The sequence below is a fragment of the Carettochelys insculpta genome, chromosome 7 (assembly GCF_033958435.1).
Source record: "Carettochelys insculpta isolate YL-2023 chromosome 7, ASM3395843v1, whole genome shotgun sequence".
NCBI classification, from domain to species: domain Eukaryota; kingdom Metazoa; phylum Chordata; order Testudines; family Carettochelyidae; genus Carettochelys; species Carettochelys insculpta.
This window is the reverse complement of record NC_134143.1, coordinates 55,871,823-55,895,475: the sequence shown is the minus strand read 5'-3', so window position 1 is coordinate 55,895,475 and position 23,653 is coordinate 55,871,823. Positions and strand designations below refer to the sequence as shown.

Genomic DNA, 23,653 nt, shown 5'->3' with positions numbered 1-23,653 from the left:
CTGGGACCACATTGCACAGTTCTGCTCTGTTCTGTTGCAACGTGTGAGCCAAAAAAGTTAACTTTGTTCTATTACTTGAGACACTTAAATAAACTTCTTAATATTGTGAAATTAACCTTGTCTTTTGCCTTGTCTTTTGAGTTTGTGATTAGTACCATAATTCAAATCAAGCCAATAGTCTGTACATTAGCAATTTAATATCTTCAAAACTTTGTGTTGAGGATGTGAATTAAGGAGAATTGTGACTTCTCCTGCTAAAATGTGTACTTATTTTCAAGTGCTTCAAAAGTAATACTTCTAGGTGCACGTTGAACAGCTCAGGTTTCATTTTATCAAATTGATTTTCACAACATGTAATGATAGAATTGTGAAATTAATCATAGTGTATTTGGGGGAAGTGAACTCTGCTGGCATCTTGTTACCTTGTGATTAGTTTAGGTAACCTGTTCAAAATGTTTGAACTAATCTAGTTTAACAATCCTATAAAACTCACATACGTACCTTAGACTTTTGTACCTGTGAGAGTGCTTTTCATAACTAGTACTGAAACAGCATTATAATTATTTCAGTTCACCTCTAACACTTAGTTAAATGACATTTGTGAACGGTGATTGTGTGCTAGCTTGTTTTTATTCTTTCAGTTTTAAGGGGGCAAAAGGATATGATCTACTCTAGAGATATGATTCTTGGCTGGAGGTCCTGGGTTCAAATCTCACATGAGGCCCATCTTTGTCCTGCTCTGAGGACAGGGGACTGGACTTGATGATGTCTCGAGTTTCCTTCCACTTCCATGACATACGTCATTTATATGTGTATGAACCCTTCTGGTAACATTTTAGACAAGTCAGTTTCAGAACAACTTTCAAGTCGGGCTCCTTCCTTCCACCCAGGGCCTAATTAACTCTTCTTGGGGGCCAGGGGCATTAGGTTTTGTGGAGCCTCCTAGACTCTGAAGTGGGGCCAAAAGTGAGAGGTTCTGTGTGCAGGAGGTGGGGCTGTGGGTTGAGGCAGGAATGAGGCTGCAGGAGGGGGTGAGGGCTCCAGCTTGATGTGTGGGCTTTGGAGTAGGGCTGGGAATGAGGAGTTTGGATGCAGAAGGGTGCTCCAAGCTGGGGCCAAGGGGTTGGAGTGCAGGAATGGGCTCAGGGCAGGAGGTTGGTTTTGGGTTGCAGGATCTGCAGTGAGGGAGCTTAGATGTTGGGGGCGGGTGGGCTCTGGTTGGTGTATAGGATCTAGGAAGGAGTTAGGAACTTAGTTATAAGCATGGAAAGTAGGGATGCAGGGGTTGCTCCTGGCTTCCCTGCACCTGGGCCTGGCCCGACTGCTGATCCACCACTGGCTGTGCCAACCATGGGTCCTGTCCTCCAGGCAACCCTTCTGGGGTCCCACTAGCCCCTCACGCTCCGCAGCCTACTAGCCTCAGGGCTCATGGTTCAGCTCAGGAAGTTCTGGTGACACTTGGGGTCCCATCACCAGGACAGGGCTCTACTCCTGACCACAGTCTATGGCTCTGCAGTCACCTCTAGCTGTGGCTAGGTTGCCAACTGTCCCAGACTGGATTTACTGGATGACATTTGCAGCAATAGCAACTGGTCCATGCGATCTGGAGGAGTTGGCAACCCTAGGTGTGCCCCAGGCTGCGGTAGTAAGGGGAATGAATGGGGCAGGAAGGTGCAGCACAGCACTCAAACCCTAAAAATAGTTTCAGCACCACGGTGTAGACTTCAGGAGAGGGTCCAGGGCTAGGGAATTGGGGTGTAGGGTCTGAGAGGGAGGGGGCTCAGGGACGGGTCAGGGGCTTGAGGGTATGGTCCATTGCATGAGAGAGCTCCCATTTGGTGGTGGTGGAGGGTGGGGAGGGGAACAAGTGGCTCCATGTGACTGGTACTGCCCTGCATTTGCCTGCAGACACCACCTCTCCCCACAGCTACAACCCTGAGCTAAGGGCCCCTCCTTATCCCAGGGCCCTGTGTTGCAACCCCGAAGACCCTTTCTGAATCTGGCACTGCATTCAGCCTACCAGTCATGGGATCTGAGCTACCCCCATCTCCCTCTTCATGGGTGGCTGGCCCCCAAATATCTGGAGGTCTTGACCTAGCCGGCTTCCTTTCTCCATTCTTCTTGTGTTTTTTCTCTCTCTCTCTCCCCACCCTCTATTTCCTACTTTGGCTCTCTACATCTTTCCTCCTCTAGAACGTTCCAGATTCCTGTTTTCTCTGGATTCCTCTACTTTCTTCTTCTTCTCAGCTCTCCTCTCTATTGCCCAGTGCTTTCCAGGTGCCTGGAGAGATCATTCAGGGTTACCATATTTGAACTTTCAAAATGCATGCTATAGTACATTAATACAATGTGAGTTGGTTGATATTGATACAGATACACCCCCTCTTCAGGGGTGTCCTCCTCTTTGAAAGTTCACATATGGTAACCCTAGATTTTTTGCACTATTCTCTATCAATGTTCCTTTCACTTTTTCCATCCATGTGAGGAATACATTTTGTTATGTGCACCCTCACACGTGTGATGTGCACCAGCAGTAGAAATACATGTTCCCAGCTGTGGGAGCTCTGGACACTCTGCTAATCTGTGGCACAGCATCTGAATATCTCCTGGGTGGCCACCGAAGCACTCAGCTTACAGGGAACACTGCTTTCTATGCCTTATGCTGTAGACTGTTTCAGGCACCTCTGTGGGTGTTTTTTGTACCTTTCACACAGGTAGCAGAGAATTACATATAGAAATACATCCCTCTTCCAAATCTTTAGTAAGTGGCAGGAAAAGGTGGCAGCAGGCAGCAAAGTCTCAATTAACAGTGCCCAGGACATTTACCCAGGTCAATATGATTACCCAGGTCAATATGAGTGCATGAACAGATGAAAAAGCTCTGGGTCTGACAACTTTGGAATAATTTAGTTGATCTGTTTTTTTTTTTGATTTACATTCAAGCTTAAATGAGATCGTCATTCTTTCTTTGTGGTCAGTTAGCTAAAAACAAAAGAACACATAGCACCCTTTTAGCTTGGCTGGGTATGTAGAATGTCCTATTTGGTAAATGTGAACAAATTGGTGATGAAATAAAGACATGATTGGCTATGGAAAGTTTTCCTTATCCGTATGCAAACCTTGTAATACAATTGCCTGAATATAAGTAAAATGTGCTTATTAAATAACCCATACAGAAATTTCTAGAGGGATACACAATTCTATGGGAATGTAGCAGAATTTGCTAAAGATTATTCTAAAAATTATAATAGTGGTGATGTTCTTTCTATAGGTTTTTGAATCATTGTGTAGAATTTTCTAGCAGGAATATTAACCCCCTATTAAAATCTATAGAATAGTTATAAATGATGGGGTATAATTTTCTATTCAACTCTACAGACCTTCTCTGTAAGAGAGACCAGGTGGATGAGATAATTCTTTTATTGGAACAACTTCTGTTGGTGACAGAGAACAATAACTTTTCTATAAGCTGCATATGGCCAATTTCTGCAGTCAGTTGCCCCAGTGCCGTCCCAGCTGTAGCCCTAGATAGATGAGCACAGAGCTGTTGACCTCTGATAATTTGATTTTTGCATGTCCCAACTAGGTGTGAGAAATGGAATCTGGGTCAATCTTCCGAATAGTGAAGACATACCCTCATTTTGTCCTGTGTAAGTGGTCTTTATGCCACTATTTGGGACAGTGAACCACACCCTTAGGTCTGTGGGTTACGCAAACAACAATACGTCAATAGTAACATCTACATTTTTGTTGCCTGTTACAGTCTGGTAATCTAACTGGACCTTCAAGTGTGAGGTCTATGGAGTCTCTCACTTGCTCAAATATTCCACCACCATCAGTGATTGGAATTGTCTGGTCTGGTCACTGATTTTTAGAATGACCAACTCCTAACATGAGATTCTGGGGAGACTGAATATTTGATCCCTGCAAAATCAATCCTTGCTAATCAAGCAATATACTTGTTGATGACGTAGTGTGTGGGATCCTACTATAGAACTGCTTTATACGACTTATTCATAGAACTAGCAACTTTCTATTGTTTTATTTAATACTTACCATAGAATGATTCATTATTTGCAGCTTGAACTGAATGCATCTTTTTCTAATGCAATAGCTACTATAAGTATTTTAACTGTTTCCAGACAAACTATGTTGTAGAAACAAGCCCCTGATAAACAAAATAGACCTGATTTTCATCTCACAGGACTTTAGACCAATAAAATGAATGGAAGTCAATGGAATTTAGCTTGTTTCTTGTTTCTGTGAGATTAGAATCAGGTCCTTTGTAGAGACAGTTTATTAGTTTAAAGACGAGACCAGGCCAAGGAAAAAGAATATGATTGGCCTTGTTCAAAGTCTTTTGAAATTATTTTTTAGCTGTTTGATATCAAGAAAAGTGATACCAGATTTAACCTTACAGGAATTTGAGGAATCTGCCTGAAGCCTCACATGACGCAGCCTCCCACCTTGCCCTGTGCTTTGTGTACACATTTTTTAAAAAATATTCTCACAGTTGACCCCCCCAAATATGTTGACTCCATGGTTCCTCTGACTGACTAGACATTTTAGCTGGTATAATTTGGTGCAACTCCACTCAAGCCAGTGGACCTACACTGATTTGCATCAAAAGAGGAGTGGGCCTTCTGTTTTCTTGGCTGTTGGGGTGTTCAGCAAATTATTCAAATGTAAGCAAGCAACTTGCAAATCTTCTTACAACCTTAAATAAATACTGAATAAAATCCAAGACGTGCAAAAATTCCAAGATCATAGTCCCAAGTCGTCTTGTGCTAAAAATCAAGGAAGTAATTTTTGCATCAATAATCCTAAAAACAAAAAGTTACCAAGAAAGTAATTTCCCACATCACAGTGTAGTTAATACAAACATTTGTATTTATTAAGAAGTAAAAAATTATTCTTATGTCCATAATAAAAATCTCTAATTTTGTCATTTTCTGAAAAGGGACTACTACATCTATTTATGAAACTACTACAACTGTTCTTGACACCACTTCAACTACGACAACAGAGACAACAACCACTTGTAAGCGCTTCCCCCCGCCCTTACTAATATTGTATCTCTTTTTTGTGTTGTATTCACCTACTGAAAATGTAGAATAGAATTTTACAGATTAACAACCATATTCACTAAAATGTAATTATTATCCTGATAACTGCAGAAGATAAAGCATAAGAATAATAACTGTGGGCAGCATGAGTTTGGAAGAATTCATTATAGGAGCAAAATCTGATCACTGTTTTTGGCAAACAGACTGAAGCAGGATGTTGTTCTGTACTCATATGTAAGACAGTTGGTCACTGTCTCTTCAGTATCTGTTGGAGTCTTCAGTTAGTACTGGCTTAGCTCTAAATATTGTCACATGGATTGAAAATTGAATGATAAACGATTAAGGAAATATAATGATATGCGGCAATGTGTCAGCTCACTGATTTTCATAGGGACTGATTCCAGAGGCAATACCAGGGGCAGGGAAGGTCTGCAGCAGTCTGAATTCAGAACAGTTTTTATATGCTATTGCAACCCTGCAGGCAACAGCTTTTCATGGGAGAGAATTTAGTCACAGAACCACCAAGCACTCTCACAGTGTGGCATAAACTGTCTGCAGGGATGTCTGGAGCACCTTGAGGGGTGTATTGTGGCATGCATAGGCTGTGGCCCCACTAGCTCCTCCTGTTGCAGAGGGCACAGTGTGGCCACAGCCATAGTGTGGATCTTATTCAAAGGTCCTTCTAGTTCTCCTTCTAGCACCAAATAGCACTAGATGGTAGCACAATTTATGCTTTCTTGATAAGTTATTTTTCTTTTTTCCGTGCATAAGTATTTTGTGTTGATATAGTTTGTGTTATGTCCTTCTGTTTCAGATGCACCTGTCGGTGATGGTGAGTCTATCTACACACAATACAGTTCATAGCACGGCTTCCTCTTTGTTACTGTTCAACAATAGAGTTCATGTTTTTACTTGTCTGTTTTCTCATGTTACATATTTATGTACCAACTTTCCATGTCGTGGGTTGGAAAATGACAGTGCGCCATGATTCAGTTTTTTACTGTAATCAATAAAATGTGAGGTGAGTTTCATGCTTGGGAAAGGTGGTTCAGAGTGATGGAGTCCAAAGTCTCCTATTCATTCACAGAAAACAGCACAACACCTGCCACAGCAGCATGGGCCAATATTCTTCATTTAATAGGACTTCTTGGGAGAGGAATGTCAAGGCAATTATCTGAATCCTTGACCTTTTACGCCAACCCCAATCATGTTACCTTGTATAGTGCTATGGCCAGCCAGGAGCAGAAGGAAGGGAGAGAAGCTTTCTAATGAATGGCATTGTGTGGCCAACATGAGGCAAAACATCCCCAGGTGAAAGAGGACATATAGCCTAGCAATGCCTGGTTTTGTGTCTGACAGAGCTTTCACTAAGACTTAAAAATGGGCCAAACCCTTGTGCAGGTCATGTTAAAGCCTTTCACTTTGGAGGCTGGGTAAAAGTTTGTGGTGATTCATGGGACATGAATGATGCACGAGTTGTATGCAGACAACTGGGCTGTGGCGAGCCTGTCGATGCTCTGAGGTATAGCTATTTTGGTGAAGGCTGGGCAGATCCTTGGATGGCTAAAGTGAACTGTTCTGGTGCTGAAGATGTGTTGTGGCATTGCCCTTATGAAAATGCACACCATTCATGTGGTGTTTATGGAGATGCTGGTGTCATATGCGCAGGTATATAGTATCTTTTATTACATGTCTGTGGCATCTATATTACACAAATCAGCTTTGTGTTTGTTGTAAAATAGACTAAAGATTATTTTTAAAAACTATTTGCTTTACAGCTTTTCCTTCAGTATATGCCACACTTTTAGCTAAAATATACTTTAAGTATATAAACCCTGCCTTAAAGGAAATACAATTAGCTGTTGATGTAGGTTATACTGCTGTCATGAACCATCTAGGGTGTGCATAGGTCTAGAGTTCTATCAGCTGGGCTAGGATGGGCCCAACATAATTTCACTTAAGGTCAGGGGATATTTCTTCATTGACTTTAGTGGGATTTGGTTTGAGTCAAGGGCAGAAGAATTTTATTGCTTAGCCATTATCCTAATTTATAGTATAATTTTTTGTAAACACGATGTTTATATTGCTTTTCAACATCACATCCCCTGTGAAAGAGAGTCTCATTTCTCAAATGTCTGATCTTTCTACATCAACAGGTTCTGAACTAACAGCACCTCCACAAACAGGTAACTCAAGATTTATACTTTGTCACGTAAATGAGTTGATCCTGTCACTGCTGAGCAATCTGGCTCTAATTCTGCAAAGAACATAAGCACAGGTTAAAATGGGTGCCCATATATAGCCCTCTTGAAGTCTGTGGGACCATTCCTGTGCTTAAATATTTTGCTGGATCAAAACAAGACTGCTTAATTCACAGAATAACTTCCAGCTGCTGAACTGCACATCTCTGGAATCAGTACTTCAGAGTGTCAAATGCACTTACAATGCATGTCTAATAGACAGGAGCTCTGGCAACGAGTATATAATACAGCCGTACAAGAAGGTTCTGCTGCTACTATTAAGAATATATGCAAAGGAGCAGTTAGTTACCATCCCTCACATTTTTATCTTGATGAAAATAAAACAAGGTAATATTCTGACAGGATTGGCCTTCGTGGTAGGCAGTGAAAATTCTATCTTCACTGATGTAATAAGTACTGTAACAAGTGCTCCCCAGGAAATACAGGCAAAACTGATGTATCCAAAAGTATAATTTGGGAATGGAATTCACAGGAACTACATATCTTGATAAGCCATCTTGATACACATCTTGATAATAGTAAATTATAAGAAAGGGGGCATTCCTTTCAGTGGATTCTAGGACACTATTTTAGATACACAGTAAACCCTTGAAATGTGCGAATTCAAGTTGTGCTTAACTCGCATTAATGAGAGTTGAGTGCAGCTCAAAATCCCTTTCCCCCCGTCCCTGTCTCAATCCCCCTGGCCCTGCACAGCCCTGGTTCAACCCCCTCCCCAACCCCACTCACCACCTCCACATGGCTCTGGCTCACTCCCACATCTATATGCCCAGCTTTGGTTCCAGCTCACCACCCCTTATGCTCAGCTTCGGCTTAGCTCCACCATCTGCTCCCTGAAGCCCTAATCCACTCCAGACTTAACCCCCTTGCTGCCCTCCCACGGCCCCAACCCATCACCAGGCTTATCCCTCCCCACTGCCGTCCAACCCCAGGACTTACCTTGCAAAAGGAGCTCCAGATGCTCTTGCTGCTTCCCTGGCTGCAGAACATGTCAGGAGAAAAAACCGCCCCCCACTTACACAAAATTGTGGTTACTCAAGAGTGTGTGGGAATCCAACCCTCGCATAAATCAAGGCACTACTGTATTTAGATTAATAATGTTTAATTCAGATCACCACTCCATTTAAATTGGTGTATCACATCAAAAGGAATGTATCGACAGCATCTGATAACAGCAGGAGATCTGGCTCTGAGAGGTTCCTTGACCATTTGGGATATTCCTCAAATTACCCAACATTAAGCAGATGGACAATTTTCAGGACATCTTTAACTACATTACTTTTGCAAAGAAAAGGAAACAAGAACATTCCTTCACTATATGCACATGGTGTCCCATCTTTAAAACCAAGAAAGAAATTAAGTTTTGGCTTCAATAATAAGAAAGAAAGAGGGTTTACAAGAGAGCTGTTTAAAATATCAAAATTGCTCGTAAGAATTAGTATAGACTGAGCAACAAAGGACTTTGTGTCACATCCTTTTAGAAACCGAAAACTCTCTAATTTTGCTTTTGTTTTCTTCCAAAAGAAACGAGTTCATCCATTATTCAGACCACTGCATCTATCACACCTATTCCAACCACAACAGAGGCAACCACTTGTAAGTCCTAACTTATCCTAGCTTTACTAATATTTGATCTATTTTATGGGATTTTATATTGTACCTGCCTGTTGAAAATGGAATTATGCGTCTTAGAAAAACTAACATATCCACTGAAGTGAAATTGCGAGCACAATGTTGACTACTAAGCAAAACCCATAGTGGTAATGGTTTTGAACAACGTGAATTTGTGAAGAACGCATCAGGGAAGAACAGTACCAGACAGAAAGCTGTGATATTCTATATACTATGAGAACAAAAAAGCAGACCTGTAGCATTTTAAAGACTAAGAAAATAATTTGTTAGGTGATGAGCATTCGTGGGACAGACCCACTTCTTCGGACCATAGCCATACCAGAACAGTTTTATTTAAGGCACAGAGAAACAAAAATAGTAATCAAGGTTGACAAATCAGAAAAATTATTATCAAGGTAAGCAAATTGGAGAGCAGAGGGCAGGAGGAGGCGGGGAAGTCAAGAATTTAGATAAAGCAAAGTATGTAAAAGAGCCCCTATAGTGAGCTAGAACATTGTTATCCCAGTTCATACCACATGTTAACGTGTCGAATTTGAATATAAAAGAGTTCAGCAGCCTTTCTTTCCAAACAGCTGTGAAAATTCCTTTTCAGTAAAACACAGACTTTCAGGTCATTAATAGAATGGCCCCCTCCGTTAAAGTGCTGGCTGTCAGGTATGTGAATCAGGAGTGTTTTTATGTCTGTTTTGTGCCCATTAATTCTTTGTCCGATATACAAAGCATGTGGGTATTGTTGGCACATGATGGCTTGACTATAAACAATGGATCTAGTTGTATGTGCAGGATGGAAGCTAGAAGCGTGTAGGTAAGTATAATGATCAGTGGGTTTCTGGTAGAGTGTGGTACTGATCAGGCCACCCTTGAACTCTCTTTTTTTTTAATATTCAAATTTGACACATTAAGACATGGTTTGAACCAGGATAACAATTTTCTAGCTCATTATAGGGGCTCTTTTACATACTTTGCTTTTTCTAATTCTTGACCCCCCCACCTTCTGCCCCCTCTGCTGTCTGATTTTCTTACCTTGATAATAATTTTTTTGATTTGTCAACCTTGATTGCTATTTTTGGTTCTCTGTGCCTTAAATATTGAGTCTGTTCTGGTATGGCTATGATCTGAAGAAGTGGGTCTGTCCCACAAAAGCTCATCACCTAATAGATTATTTTGTTAGTCTTTGAAGTGCTACTGGACTGCTTTTTTGTTTTCGCCAGAAAAGATGATACTCATCACTGTTTTTGGCAAATACAATGAGTGAAAGAGGGCAGTATACATAATATGTGGACTCTAGTAAGATGTCTGATAACTGTCTCAGAAATATTCCTTGGACACTTTAGAACTGGGTAAGGTTAAAGCATTATCAAATAGATTGAAAGAATGGTTTAAAAAGAATGGTAATATACTGCTGTGTGTCAATGCTGGGGTTGTAGGAACCAGGCCTGATGATTGTCGGGGAGCACATGGGGCAAATAACAGGGACCCAAGTGATTCAAAAGGGCCCAGGCCTTCTGTGACTCTCTGCCACTCCTGGAAATGGCTGGCACTCTCCTTGCAGCCCTGGGAGGGTTATCTCCACATGCTACCCCTTCACCAAGCACCAACTCCACAGCTCCCATTGGCCAGAGGTTGCAGCCAATCAGAATTGCAGGGGAAGGGCCTGTCAGCAATAGTACGCTGACTTCCCTGGCCCCCACTGCCATGCAGCTGCTGCCAGGGCAGTGTTCCTGTTGCTTTTGGGCACCATCCAAGGTAAGCACTGACCCCCGCCCCGCTGACTCCCTCCTGCACCCAATTCCTGGCCCAGGTCAGAGCCTGCACCGCACACCTAAGTTCTCCTTCAGAGCCCAGATCCCCTCCTGCACCCAAACTCATGCTCAGAATCCAACCCCTTCTCTCCTCCTGCAGCAAACTCTCTTCTAGAGCCCGATCCCTGACTCCTCCCGCACTCAAATTCCCTCCCAGGGCCTGATCTCCTCCTGCATGCAAACTCCTTTTCCAAGTCTGCTGAAAGTGTGTGAGGATGGGAGGGAACAACTGATGGAGGAAATGGGGATAGATTGAGTTGGTGACAGGTCCTTGGAAAAGGGCAGGGCAAAAATCTTTGGGTTTGCATGACTAGACAGTTGGCAACCCTACCAGGTGGACAGGTGGAAGCCATTGCCAGAAGAGCATGTTCAGCAGGGCAGCCAGCACCTTGCTGGGCACCAGCCAGTTCAGGTGCAGCACCACCCATATGTCAGGTGGAAAGCCCCTGTGTGGATGTGATTTGTGCATACATGGTGGTCCATTGACTGTTGTGCTCTAGGACACACACATGATGTCAGTGAACCTAGTGCAAGGAGGCTTTGGGAGGAGAAGAGAATATTTGTAGCAGTTTGAGGGCAGAGCTGCTCTGAGATGTTACTGCCCTCTTTACTGCAGTACCTCTTCTTGTGATCCATATAGTCAAAGCTCTCCTAGCCCCTTTCATGACTTGGCATAACTTACCCCTCATACTGGGGAACTGGGAGCGCTTTGGATTAGAGTTTTGTGGCACAAGGGTGGTTCCATGTTATGTTCTCAGGTCCTTTTATAGTCCTTATTCTATTGCCAACCTCATCTCTGCCCAAAACAGTGTATGAAGAGGGCAATGAATGCAATATTTCTGAAATCAGATGTCCTACATCTAGTTCATGTCTCAGAAATATTTCTTGAATGCTTCAGTTAGCATTGGCTTGGACCTAAATATTATCATGTGGCTTGAAAGCAGCATGATGAATGCTTAAGGAAGTGCTATAATACACACCAACATATCAACTCCAGTTGTAAGCAGCTAAAGAGTTTTCTCAGGGACTGATCCCCAAGGAAGGTTTCAGATGGGACAGGGAATATCTGCAGGAATCTGAATTCAGAACTGCTCTGTCATGCAAACACAGTCTTGGAGACCGCAGCTCTTCATGGGAAAAATGTAGTCACAGAACAACCAGGTACTCTCACAGCTTGGTATAAACCTCACTTTCTGCAGGGCTATGGGAGCACCAGGAGTGCATTGTGGACAACGTGATGTTCTTTCTAGGATGGTGGAAAAAAATATGTTTCTGCATGTTACCGCAGTTAGAAAGAAAAATAGAAAAGCTTTCTCGAAGTGTAAGTGTTTTATCCTAACATAGTTTGTGTTGTGTGTGTTTTGTTTTTCAGTTGGTACTGTGGGTGATGGTGAGTCTGCTTACATGTTATTTTTATGTTTGTACTGATTCTAATTTACAGTGGTACATATTTAACTAACAATTCCCTGATATCTGGCTTGGAAAAGAGCAATGTCCCATGAATGTAGCTCTGACTGTAATGAAACTGAAATCGAAGCCCTGGAAATGTGAAGTGAGCTTCATGCTTGGGAATGGCAGTGCAGAGTGCTGGATCCCAAATTCTGCTATTCATTCATAGTAAAAGTGCACAGCACCAGTATTGACCAACATTCTTCATTCGGTGGGACTTCTTGGGTGAGACCCATTGACTTCTGAATCCTTGACCTGTCATCTGAGAAGGTCATGTCAACTCAGACAATGCTATGGCCAGCTAGGAGCTAAAGATGCAGGACTAGTTGCTCAGTAAATAGCATTGCTTTTCCATTAGCAGGTCAAATTTTGAATGAAAAACCATAAGTTATATAACATCCCCATGTGACAATGGACAAATGGTCTAACAAATAATTTTCTCTCTTTCATAGTCCTGTCACTGGAGCTTGTGAAAGGGCCAAACCGCTGTGCAGGTCATGTTGAAATCATTTACTTTGGACGAGAGGTAAAAGTTTGTGCTGATCTGTGGGACATGAACGATGCACAAGTTGTATGCAGGCAACTGAGCTGTGGTGAGCCGGTCGCTGCTTTAGGAAATAGCTATTTTGGTGAAGGCTTGGCAAGTCCATGGATGACTAAAGTAAACTGTTTGGGCTCTGAAGATATGTTGTGGCATTGCCCTTTTGAAACTTGGCCTCATACATGTAGTCCTCATGGAGATGCTGGTGTCATATGCTCAGGTACATATTCCTTTTTATGCTATTTCTATAACTTTGATATCAAGCAAATCAGCTTTGTGATTACTGATAAATATCTTCAGAATCATGTTTTTAAAATTCTTTGCTTCTTAAGTCTTTTCATTATGACAGCAAATATCACATTCCTTACTAAGATATATCTTAAGCACATAACTGACATGTAAGCTTGGTCTACATGAGGACATTAGGTCGAACTTGGCTTACTTAGTTTAATTATCTAAGCAATTACTCCATGCTACAGGGTCTGTTCTGCTGAATTTAAGAACTCCTAAGGTCAACTTTTGTACTCCCTGTTTTTCATGAGGAATAATGCCAAATTTGACCTTCCATGGTCAACTTCAGGGTAGTGCAGATGGAATATTGTGAAATTAGATGTTCTTGGCCTCCTGGAGTTGTCCCACAGTGTCTCAGTGTGACCACTCTGGCTGTCACTTTCAGCTCCACTGCTCTCCAGGTGTGCGGAAAATGGCCTGGGAAAGTTTGAATTTCATTTCCCTTTTAGACCTGTGTGGTGAGTGGACAAGGCAGCATAACTCAGCAGCAACTCTGGCAATGAATTCCCAGGGTCACAGATGAGCTCCAGCATGGAGCATGCAGGAGATCCATGACCTTATTGCTATGTGTTGGGGAGGTGATGCTGTGTTGGCAGAACTACGAAGCATCAAAAGAAACGCAGAGATCTATGACAAGATCTCATAGGGCATGGTGGAAAAAGGATACGCCAGGGATGCCCATCAGTGCCACATGAAAATAAAGGACCTCAGGCCAGTATACCAGAAGACAAAGGAAGCAAATGGATGTGCAGGGTCATTGCCACAAACATGCCGCTTCTATGAGAAGCTGCATGGGATTCTGGTGGAGGGGACCCAAGCATTGTCCTCAAACAGTCCATGGATGATACCTACTAAGACATTTCTCAGACAGCCTTAGGCAACATCAGGGAAGACATGGTGGATGAGGAAGAAGAGGACAAGGACAATGGTCAGGAGGCAAACAGAGCAGCTGATCTCATTGACACCCAGGAACTTTTTTTAAATTTGCACCTCATCCCCTCCTCATCACAGCCAAACCTTGATAACCAGGAGGGCACCTCTGGCGAACTCTCTTTTTTTAATCATGCTCCATGTCTCCAAAGGTAATTTTCTGGTCTGGGAATAAAAGTCTGTTCTGCAGTTTTCTGAACAGTCCAGAGTTCCAAAAGATGCGCGCATCATGCACATTTCCTGACCATCCCATGCTGATGTTGAAGATACAACCCTTGTGATCCACCAACACCTGCAACACCATGGACAAGTACCCCTTGTAGTTTACATGCTCTATCGTGAGGTGTTCTGGTGCCAAGATAGGAATGTGTGTTCCATCTATCACCCAGCAATAGCTAGGGAACCCCATCACTGCAAAACCATCCACTGTGTCCTGCACATTTCCCAGAGTCAGAAGGGTATTGATTGCCCACTGACTGGTAGCTGCCTGGCATTGCAAGCTTCCACGGAGCTATTGCTGTATGCTTCTGAACTGTCAGAGCAGGTCTCACTTTGGTATTGCAGCACTTCAGAGTGGGGAGAAGTAATTCACAAAGTTCCATGAAAGTGGCCTTGTGCATGTGGAAGTTTTTGTAGCTGCTGCTGATAGTTCCAGACTTGCAGAACGTGGTACCACCAGTCAGAGCTTGTTTCACGGCACCAGAACTGTTGCTCTACTGTGTACAAAACATCAAGTACAGCCAGCATCTCCTTGTTCCTCCTCTTCAGGGTTTCATATTCATGAACGTCTGTGTCCCCCTCAACATCTTCATTGCTCTGAAGGTTACTTAAGCTCTGCATGTACCGCAGTGCAATATGTGAGGTGCTCATTATACTTGCTATGATGGGTCCCACACTAGCCTTGCAATGGAAAAAACACTTTTTGTTCATTGCCTTCCTAAGGGAGGGGGAGGAGATTAGTGTACTATGGGAGGCTGACAACACACACCCAGAACCACTCTTTTGTCCCATCAGACACTGGGAGCTTAACCCACGATACAAGGGGGCAGCAGGAACCCTGGGATAGATCCCCACAGTGCATAACTGACAGTCGAAGCTGCCCACCTAATGGGGACACACACTACTGACTTCAAGTGCCATAGTGGACATGCACCCTTGACTTCTTCAAAAAGTCAGGTGCTGAATATCGACCTTAACAAATTTGATCTAATCCCCTTGTGTAGACGTATCATTAGCTGTTGATGTAGATGATGCTGGAGAATGATGCCGACTTTGTTAGAAAGGACCATCCTGATGATTTAATCTACCTCTTGCACATCACCAGCCACAGAATCTCACCCATCTTCTCCTGCCATATGCTCATAACAGCTATCTGGGTTACTGAAACCTCAAATCTTGATGTAAAGACTTCAAGTTATAGATCCAAGCCAGTATGTTTAGGTAAGGGGTCTTATCAGCTGGGATAATAAGGGCTCAATCCAACATCCATCTACTTTAATGGGAGTTGGTTTAAGCCTAATGGAAACCTAATTTTATTACATTTGCATATTATTGTAATATGGACATGATTACGTTTTGCAAATATGCTATTTCAAACTTCTGCTCTGTTGTTCTGAAAAACACCATCCTCATTACATATCTCATGCTTCTGTGCTAACAGGTTCTGGACTGAGCCCACTCACAGAAACAGGTAAATCAAGATTAATATTTATGACAAAAATTCCTTTCTGCAAGGTATCCCGGCCTCAATACATTAAAGTAGTGTGCTGGCAACAGTGAGAATTTGAATGACTTCTCTCCACTCCTGCAAATCTTTAGGGGGCCACCAGAAAGAGTCGCTACTTTGCTGGTTCTCTAAAGCTGCGTTGGAAGAACAGGAGTTGCAAGCCGCTGCACACTCATACATACTCAATGCAGCAGGAGCTGAAAAACAGTATTGATTGTAAGGCCAGCAACTCAAGAACTAAAGAGTGGCAATTAGCATCATACAATTCTTCGATGTTGTTTACCTTGGGAACCTGGAGGGATTCTCCAGGGTGCTCATGCTGCAAATGGTGGAGTCTATTTCCTAGCATGAGATGGAGGATATTTTGAGATGGTTCCCTACCTGCACAGAGCTGCTGATATTTGGATGCTTACCTGACTCTGGGCAGTTGCAGGGCACAGTGGGACAGTCTTCTATGTCAGCTGCCATGTGTGGGAAGTGGGAGCCTCTCACTCTCTTACATAGAGACCTTGTAGGACATTTCCATAGTGAGGTCAGTGGAGTCTCTTTCTCCCAGCTTTCCTACCTTTTAATTCGCCTGCAGGTAGAGAAGGCCATAAACCCTAAAAAGATGTATTTGGGGCTCTTGCCCCCTCTATGTCTTTTCTGCATCTTTCTTTCCTCCTTTATTCTCTAGTCTTTATAGCTGGATTTATTTTCTTTATCAGTCCATCTATAAAAGGGAGGAAACATTTGCTAAACAACTTTCAGGACTGTAGAGAGGATTCTGTAGCTGCTATTTGTAAAGCCCCTTGAGTATGCAGTACCCTAAAAAAGTTCTCGGCATATTATTGCAATCAGGTTGATTTATTGTTTTTGGCCGTGAATTGTTTGAGGTTTTCTGTAGCTGTCAAAGTGGATCCAGAGTTTGGGATTTAGAGCATGATTTGCTGTTCCTCTGCTCTTGCATATTGCTGGTGATCTCTATTGCTCATTAATGCTCCCCTCCTTGATAACAGAATAGCAGGATCCATTGTCATTATCATAAATGTCTTTTCTAATTATGCTTTTGTCTTACTACAGCAAGCACCTCTTTCCCACCAGTGAACACCACTATGAATGGTAAGTGCTGCCTCGCCTTGTTTTAATGAAATTTCTGATTTTATTATGGGTTTCAGCACCATTGACCTGATCATAAACACAACCATATTAGGTCAGACCAGTAGTACTTCTAGTCCAGAATTATGTCTTCTAACAGTGGCCAGATGCTTGAGAAGGAATGAACAGGACAGGGCAATTCTGAGTAATCCATCCTTTGTCTTTCAGTCCAGCTTCTGGCAGTTTAGGGACACCTAGAGTAAGGGATTGTGTGTCTGACAGTGGTGGCTAAGTGCCATTGATGGGCCTTTCCTCAATAAACTTCTCATTCTTTTTCTAATCCAGTTGAACTTTTGACCCTCACAGCTTCCCCAGCAGTGCCTTCTGCAGGTTTACGCCCTATTGGGTGAAGAAGAAAGTATTTTGTTTGTCTTAAACTTGCTGACTATCAATTTCATCAGGTGACCTCTCGTTGTGTAACCTGAAAGGATAAATAACATCCCCATATTCACTTTCTTCATATCATTCATGACTTTAGAGGCCTGTATCTATCCACCTTCCATGGTCTTTTTTCTGAGTTTAACCATCCCAATCTTTTCAGTCTCCCCTCATATGGAAACTAGGGATGAAAAATACCATTTAATTAGTTAACCTGTTAACCCTTAGGTTTAACCAGTTAACTGGTTAAAGAGGGAAGGTGGGGAGGCTGTGGACAGGGGCTTATCCACAGGCTAGAGAGCCCACAGCTGTAGTGCACTGGGGGCTGGGGCTTCTCTGGCCCAGCTTGGAGCATCCCTGTGGGCTGGAGCAGATTTGGAGACCTGGCCACAGTGGCCCAGCCTGGGAGCGCTGCGGGCAGGGGCACTCCAACCTGTCTGGAGCAGCCCCTATACATGCTGGCCCTGGACATGCTATAGAGAGGGACGCACCAGCTGGGCCTGAGCAGCTCGGCATGCTGTGAGCAAGGGCACTCCAGCCTGGCCAGAGCAGCCCATGTCCATGGCAGGGGGGCTGCTTCCCCTGGAGGCCGCCACAGATGGGGGACTGCTCTAGCCAGGCTGGAGCACCTCTGCCCATGGCACTCTCCTGAGCTGGGCCACTGTGGATGTGGGGGGTCTACTCTGGCTATGCTGGAGCAACTTCCAACCTGTGGCAGCCCCTTAGGGCCAGGGCAACCCCCTGACTACACGCCCCTGCCCATTTAGGTTGAGGCTTATGGGTTAATTGGTTAACTGGTTAAAACTTAACATCCCTAATGGAAGCCTTTCTATAACTCTAAATTTGTCCCACTTCTCTATACTTTTTCACATTCTAATGCATCTTTTAAGAGATGGGGTGACGATAGTTGCAAGCATAATTCATGATGTGGCTGCACTATGGATTTTATTGTGACATTATGATATCTTCTATGTTATCTATCCCTTTCCTCATGGTTCCTAACGTTTTGCTCTCCATTTTGACTGCCGTTGCACATTGAGCAAATTTTTTCAGAAAACTATCCGTGATGATTCCAATATCCCTTTATTGAATGGAAACAGGTAGTTTAGATGATGTCCTTTTATACGTAAGTTTGGGTTACTTTTTCAAATGTGTTTTTCCAATGTTGACCCAGATTCTGACTACAGAATCCCCACATTTGGAGTTTGATACATGGATCAGAGTTACGAGAGTTATGAAAAGGAACAACACTGTAATGCATGTGCTAACAATATTTCCCTTGCATCTATTTAAGGGCTGGCCTTGAGACTGGTGAATTCACTTAGCAGATGTGAGGGCCGTGTGGAAGTGTATTACGCAGGATTCTGGGGGACAGTGTGTGATGATTTTTGGGATCTCGATGATGCGAACATCGTGTGCGGGCAGCTTGGATGTGGCTATGCTGTTGCAGCAATGACTGATGCCTATTATGGTCAAGGCTCAGCAAGTATTATCCTGGATGATGTGAGGTGCAGAGGATGGGAAAACTACCTGTGGGACTGTCCTCATGCAGGTTGGCTCACTCATGACTGTGGTCATCATGAAGATGCTGGTGTCATTTGTTCAGGTAAACATCCGGAGTTTGCAGGTATCTTGCAGGTCATTTCCTGGCAGAGAATATGGTTTTCATCATGTCTGACGTGTTTTTGAAAGTCACACTGCTGAGGCTTCAATATATGAAATACAGTTTCTGGAACTGAATCCTACACTGAAAAGGCCACTGTCTTCCTTTCTAAGACATTAGTTGTGTGTTGCAAGTAGTCAGCTAGTTATATCCCTGGTGAATGTGACACGTGCTATTTTGACGTTGTGCTGGCTGCTTCGAAGTAGCCAGCTAATGTAGATACACCCTCGATAGGGAATAGAGCCTATTTTGAATTAAGCCATTGTGCATCCAGTGGTCCTATTTGGAAATAGGATGTATAGCCACATCTACACTACCCCTGCCTGTCAGAAGGAGTATGTAAATGCAGCAGTTTGAAAATGCTAATGAGGCATTGATATGAATATTCAGTGACTCATTTGCATAACAGCCGCCTGAAGCATTGAAATTGCTGCTTTTTGAAATGAAAAATAGCTATGTAGATGGTGTTCCTTTGAAAGGAAGCCCCAAGTTTGAAAGCACCCTCCTTCCCAAAAATACTTCAAAATAAGCTATTCTTGAATAGTTATTCTGGAATAGTTTATTTGAAAATAAGGCTGCTGTGTAGGCATACCTTTAGTTTTCCTGTCTATGTCCAAGTTACCTCAAAATAACAGCAGTTATCCAAATGTTATCTTATTGTCTAAATGACACATACTATTTCAAAATAAATTTGACATAATAGGTGCTTTATTTTGATTGCAGTAAATCTCATTTCCTGAGGAATAAAGCCTGTTTTGACATAGGCCGTAAGGGGCTCCAATGGAACTATTCTGAAATAGCGCTACTGACCAGAAATGCCATTTTGAAATAACCGGGTGCTATTTTGTGGTTTTGAAATGCATTTGAGTGTGGTTGCGTAATTTCAAAATAAGATTTTTTTGAAATATCTTATTCTGAAATAGGGCTATCGTGAAGACATAGCCCTTATGTCTCAGTTATTCAGCAATATGGATAATGAACGTCATACAGCCCTTAGAGATCTGAAGACTGACAGACCTATTTAAGTTTCAAATGTAACCTTTTGCCATCAAAAAAGAGATTTTTTTTCTGAAAATTTTACCACTGACTTCAGCTGGAATTAAGCACATTATACTATATTTTATGTTTACCCTTAAAATAAGTCCTGCAGCTTCTAATATCATCTGTACTTAAAATGGTCACAAGTGTTAGTCTGTATCTTCACAGAACAAAAAAGCAGTCTTCATTTTCCAGATCTGAAGAAGTGGGTCTGTCCCACAAGAGCTTATCACCCAGTAAATCACCTAATAAATCATTTTGTTAGTCTTTGAAGTGCTACAAGACTGCTTTTTTGTTTTGTGTATTATACATACTTTCAACCACATACCAGGTATTATTTATTCATTAGCAGATTCAAATAAAATCATTTTTGATTTGGATCAAAACCAAATATTTTAAATTTTAAGTAAATCAAAAAATAAAAAAAGTATGGTTCAGATAATTAAAAAAAATCATTTGAACAAAAGTGTAACATTTTGGGTTCATTTCAGCTAGTTTGGAGTTCTTTAAATAAAAATTGGAAACATTTATTTCACACTTAAAATTATTTTTTTTAAATTTTCAGAAAGAAACGTTACTAGAGAGGTGTCTGAAAATGTAATTTAATTGAAAAATTATTGAAATGAGCACAAATCGCATAATGTTTTGGTGTTGCCAAATTTGCAACTGTGCTTTATAAAAAAAAGTTTTGGCCTAAAATTTTTGCCCAGCTCCTGAGATGCTAATAATTGAAGCTATAATTTCTCATGTTTCACCCTTTCAGATGCTGGAAACACATCTCTGCCAACAGGTAACTCATCTCTTGCATGACATAAAATTTGAATATGCTGAAATGCACATATACAGGATCACCACTGAAATTTATTATGGGAAGAGCTATTAGCATCTCTTATAGCTAAGGCTGCCTAACAATTTTCATGGTAAGTCTCCAAATATTAGTTGCCTGTTACCTTTTCGAGCTTCAGCCATTAAAGCTGAAATCCGTTTGTTTTGGAACCTCATGTTTCAGCTACAATATTTCCACTCTTTCATAAATAAGGCTAGGGAATATGTGTTTTGTCCACGTAAATCTAACTCAGAACTTGAGCTCTGATGTCTCCATGATTTGGCGTGGGGATTTGAAAGGTGGTAGCAAGGATGTGCATTTTGCCATTCCTGTGAAAAGTCAACATAGGTCTCTAGTTATGCTTCTGTTATCTTCCTGCAGGAATGCCAGAATCCAGTACATCAGGGTCTTCGTACGCAACAACGGGTAAATACTAACTCATTCTACTTTCACTAAAATGTTCCTTTCTGGCAGAGTTCTGCGCTTTGTGTTCTACCCTATTATTTTATAGTACACTTTCACATGAATGTAAATGAGAGAAATGAGAGACAGATTGAATAGCAATATAAAGGGCAAATTTCCGATGTGGTACAGGTTGAACCTCTCCAGTCCAGCACTCTCTGGTTTGGCAACATCTGTAATTCATCATGATTTTAGTTTGCTGGATGACCACTTATCAGGGGTGTGGCCAAGTTTCCTGTGGTCCCATAAAATTTGTTTACAGCCACCAGTCCTGGCTCTCAGTGTTGTGTGCTGTTTATTTAGCTGTAATTTACCCCTAAATGTCTAAACTTAATTTCCCACTGGGAGAAGAGAGAGAAAAAAAAAAGATTGTCAGGGCCAGATGAATACCCAGAAACCAGCTACTTCTAGATAGGTTCAAGGAGGTTAATTGCAGAACACCACTTGTCATCACCCAGAGCCCCCAGTTCAAACCACTCCAGCACATTATTGACAATTTACAACCTATACTGGAACAGGATGTTATAGTCTCACAGGCCCTGGAACTGACCTGTCCTTTCTTACAGACAGCCACCTAACCTTAAGAAAATTCTCACTAGCAACCACACCACAGAAATACTAATTCTGGAACTTTTCTTTGTAATAAACCCGTTGCCAGCTCTGTCCACATGATTACACTGGAGATACCATCACTGGGTCTATCCATATTAGTTACCTGATCAGCGGCTCATATTCCTGTACTTCTGATTTCATAGTGCAGTTGCCACATCAACTGAAATGAGAGACGAGATGAATTGAAAAACAGTTCCAGGGACAAAAGTTTAAATCTGGTTTAGGCAATAAAGCTTTCTTGGTACAGTTGTTGAATTGCTCCCTGTGTTCTGCCATCTTCCAGTGCCCTGTTATGACTCCATGCTCACCCTGTGTTTCTGGGAAGAGAGAAAAATATGTATATCTGCCTCGGTTTACAGCTGTTGACATATGGTGGGATTACATTGCTAAATTGCATGAATTCATCGTGAGGAACAGATACCAGTCTTTTGACACCACCCCCAGCGCCCATGCCATTTCTATAGCCCTAGACTTTCTTAATTTTTGCTGCCTGTACAGTACCTTCCCTTCTCTCAACAGGCCGCGACTGGAAATCAAAGATCCTGGTTTGTAAGATAATTCTGAAGCTTTAAACTTTTTCTTTCTGCATCAGACAATAATACAGCTCCATATTTTTTTATAAAAAGCACAGGATATGTATGTGGGTCACTCATCAAGAATAAGGACTTTTCTAGTTCTTCTGCTTTTTATACATGTTCCCCAGAGACAAAATTGAGGCGGAAAGTATAAGCCTTATATCACTTAAAGCTCAGCATCAGGGAAGATTGTGATGTTCCAAAGTTGATTGTAGATGCTATTTGTATTCAGGCTGTAATGGTTAGTCCCAAGTGCATTAAGTGTTTCTTCAAAAATTTGCTTTCAACGTGACTTAAAAACATTTTGGAAAAAAAAGACAAACACTTCCCTGAATGTTCTTTGGCCCATATTTTCTGTATTCAGCTCTGTCCATTGAGTGGCTAATTTTGAGACATGCTGAGCACTGAATGAGGCTGTGAGTGGGCTTCAGAGCTCTTGAGATCAGACACAGATTATAGAGCATCTTTTATAAGACCACTGAAGTTATGGGAAGCTTTTCTTTACCTTCAGCAGGCCTTGGCTCTGACTGATAAATCCATATTCAAATATATACATATATAAATAACACATGTATTTTCTTGTCTTACATTTTATTGAACAGTAAAATATACCTGTGGTGGTGTCCTTGAACATTCATCTGGGACATTTCAGAGCCCGTTGTATCCTGAAAATTATCCAAACAATGCAGATTGTGTGTGGGAAATAGAAGCAGAGAACAACTACCGTATTACACTTTCAATTAGAGATATCTTGTAAGTAAATCACTAATTTTACAGGCGATCCATGGTTCAGAGCCATGGATTTTTTCAAATAGTCATCATCTGCATCTGAAGGACATGTTTCAACAGGGTTTGACAGCTCTAAGTCACTGGTAAACCTTAAATGAAAATTGCCTGAATGAAGTTTTATTTGTTGTCACTTGATGAGTCTTAACAATGTGGCTGGTATGAGACAAGATGCAAATGAAGACTAGTATCTGCCACAAACACATTTGAGTCTGAAGAGCTTAATTAGCGATTTCAGTGATGCTGTTTGATGAATACTTAAGTAGCAGTTTACAAAATAGCTTACAAAATGTTTCTGTTTATTCCCTAGGACAGAAGGTGGTGCATGCTATGAAGATTATCTTGAGATATATGATGGGCCACTCAATACATCTCCTTTATTGGGGAAAATTTGTTATAATTCCTTTCTTACATATATATCATCCTCCAACTTGATGACAGTTCGATTTCACAGTGACTCGAGCGTCACAAACAGAGG

The 23,653-nt window shown here is 41.9% G+C and overlaps 1 protein-coding gene across 1 annotated transcript in view; it reads left to right on the top strand.

Moving 5' to 3' along the window:
• The first annotated feature begins 7,140 nt into the window (after nucleotides 1-7,140).
• Nucleotides 7,141-23,653, top strand: part of LOC142015815 (scavenger receptor cysteine-rich domain-containing protein DMBT1-like) — a 135,463-nt gene continuing 118,950 nt past the window's right edge. Inside the window, 6 exon segments of the mRNA XM_074999617.1 lie at nucleotides 7,141-7,252; nucleotides 8,852-8,923; nucleotides 12,663-12,803; nucleotides 15,633-15,662; nucleotides 16,761-16,799; nucleotides 18,508-18,819. Of these exon segments, the coding sequence (XP_074855718.1) occupies nucleotides 7,141-7,252; nucleotides 8,852-8,923; nucleotides 12,663-12,803; nucleotides 15,633-15,662; nucleotides 16,761-16,799; nucleotides 18,508-18,819 (706 nt within the window).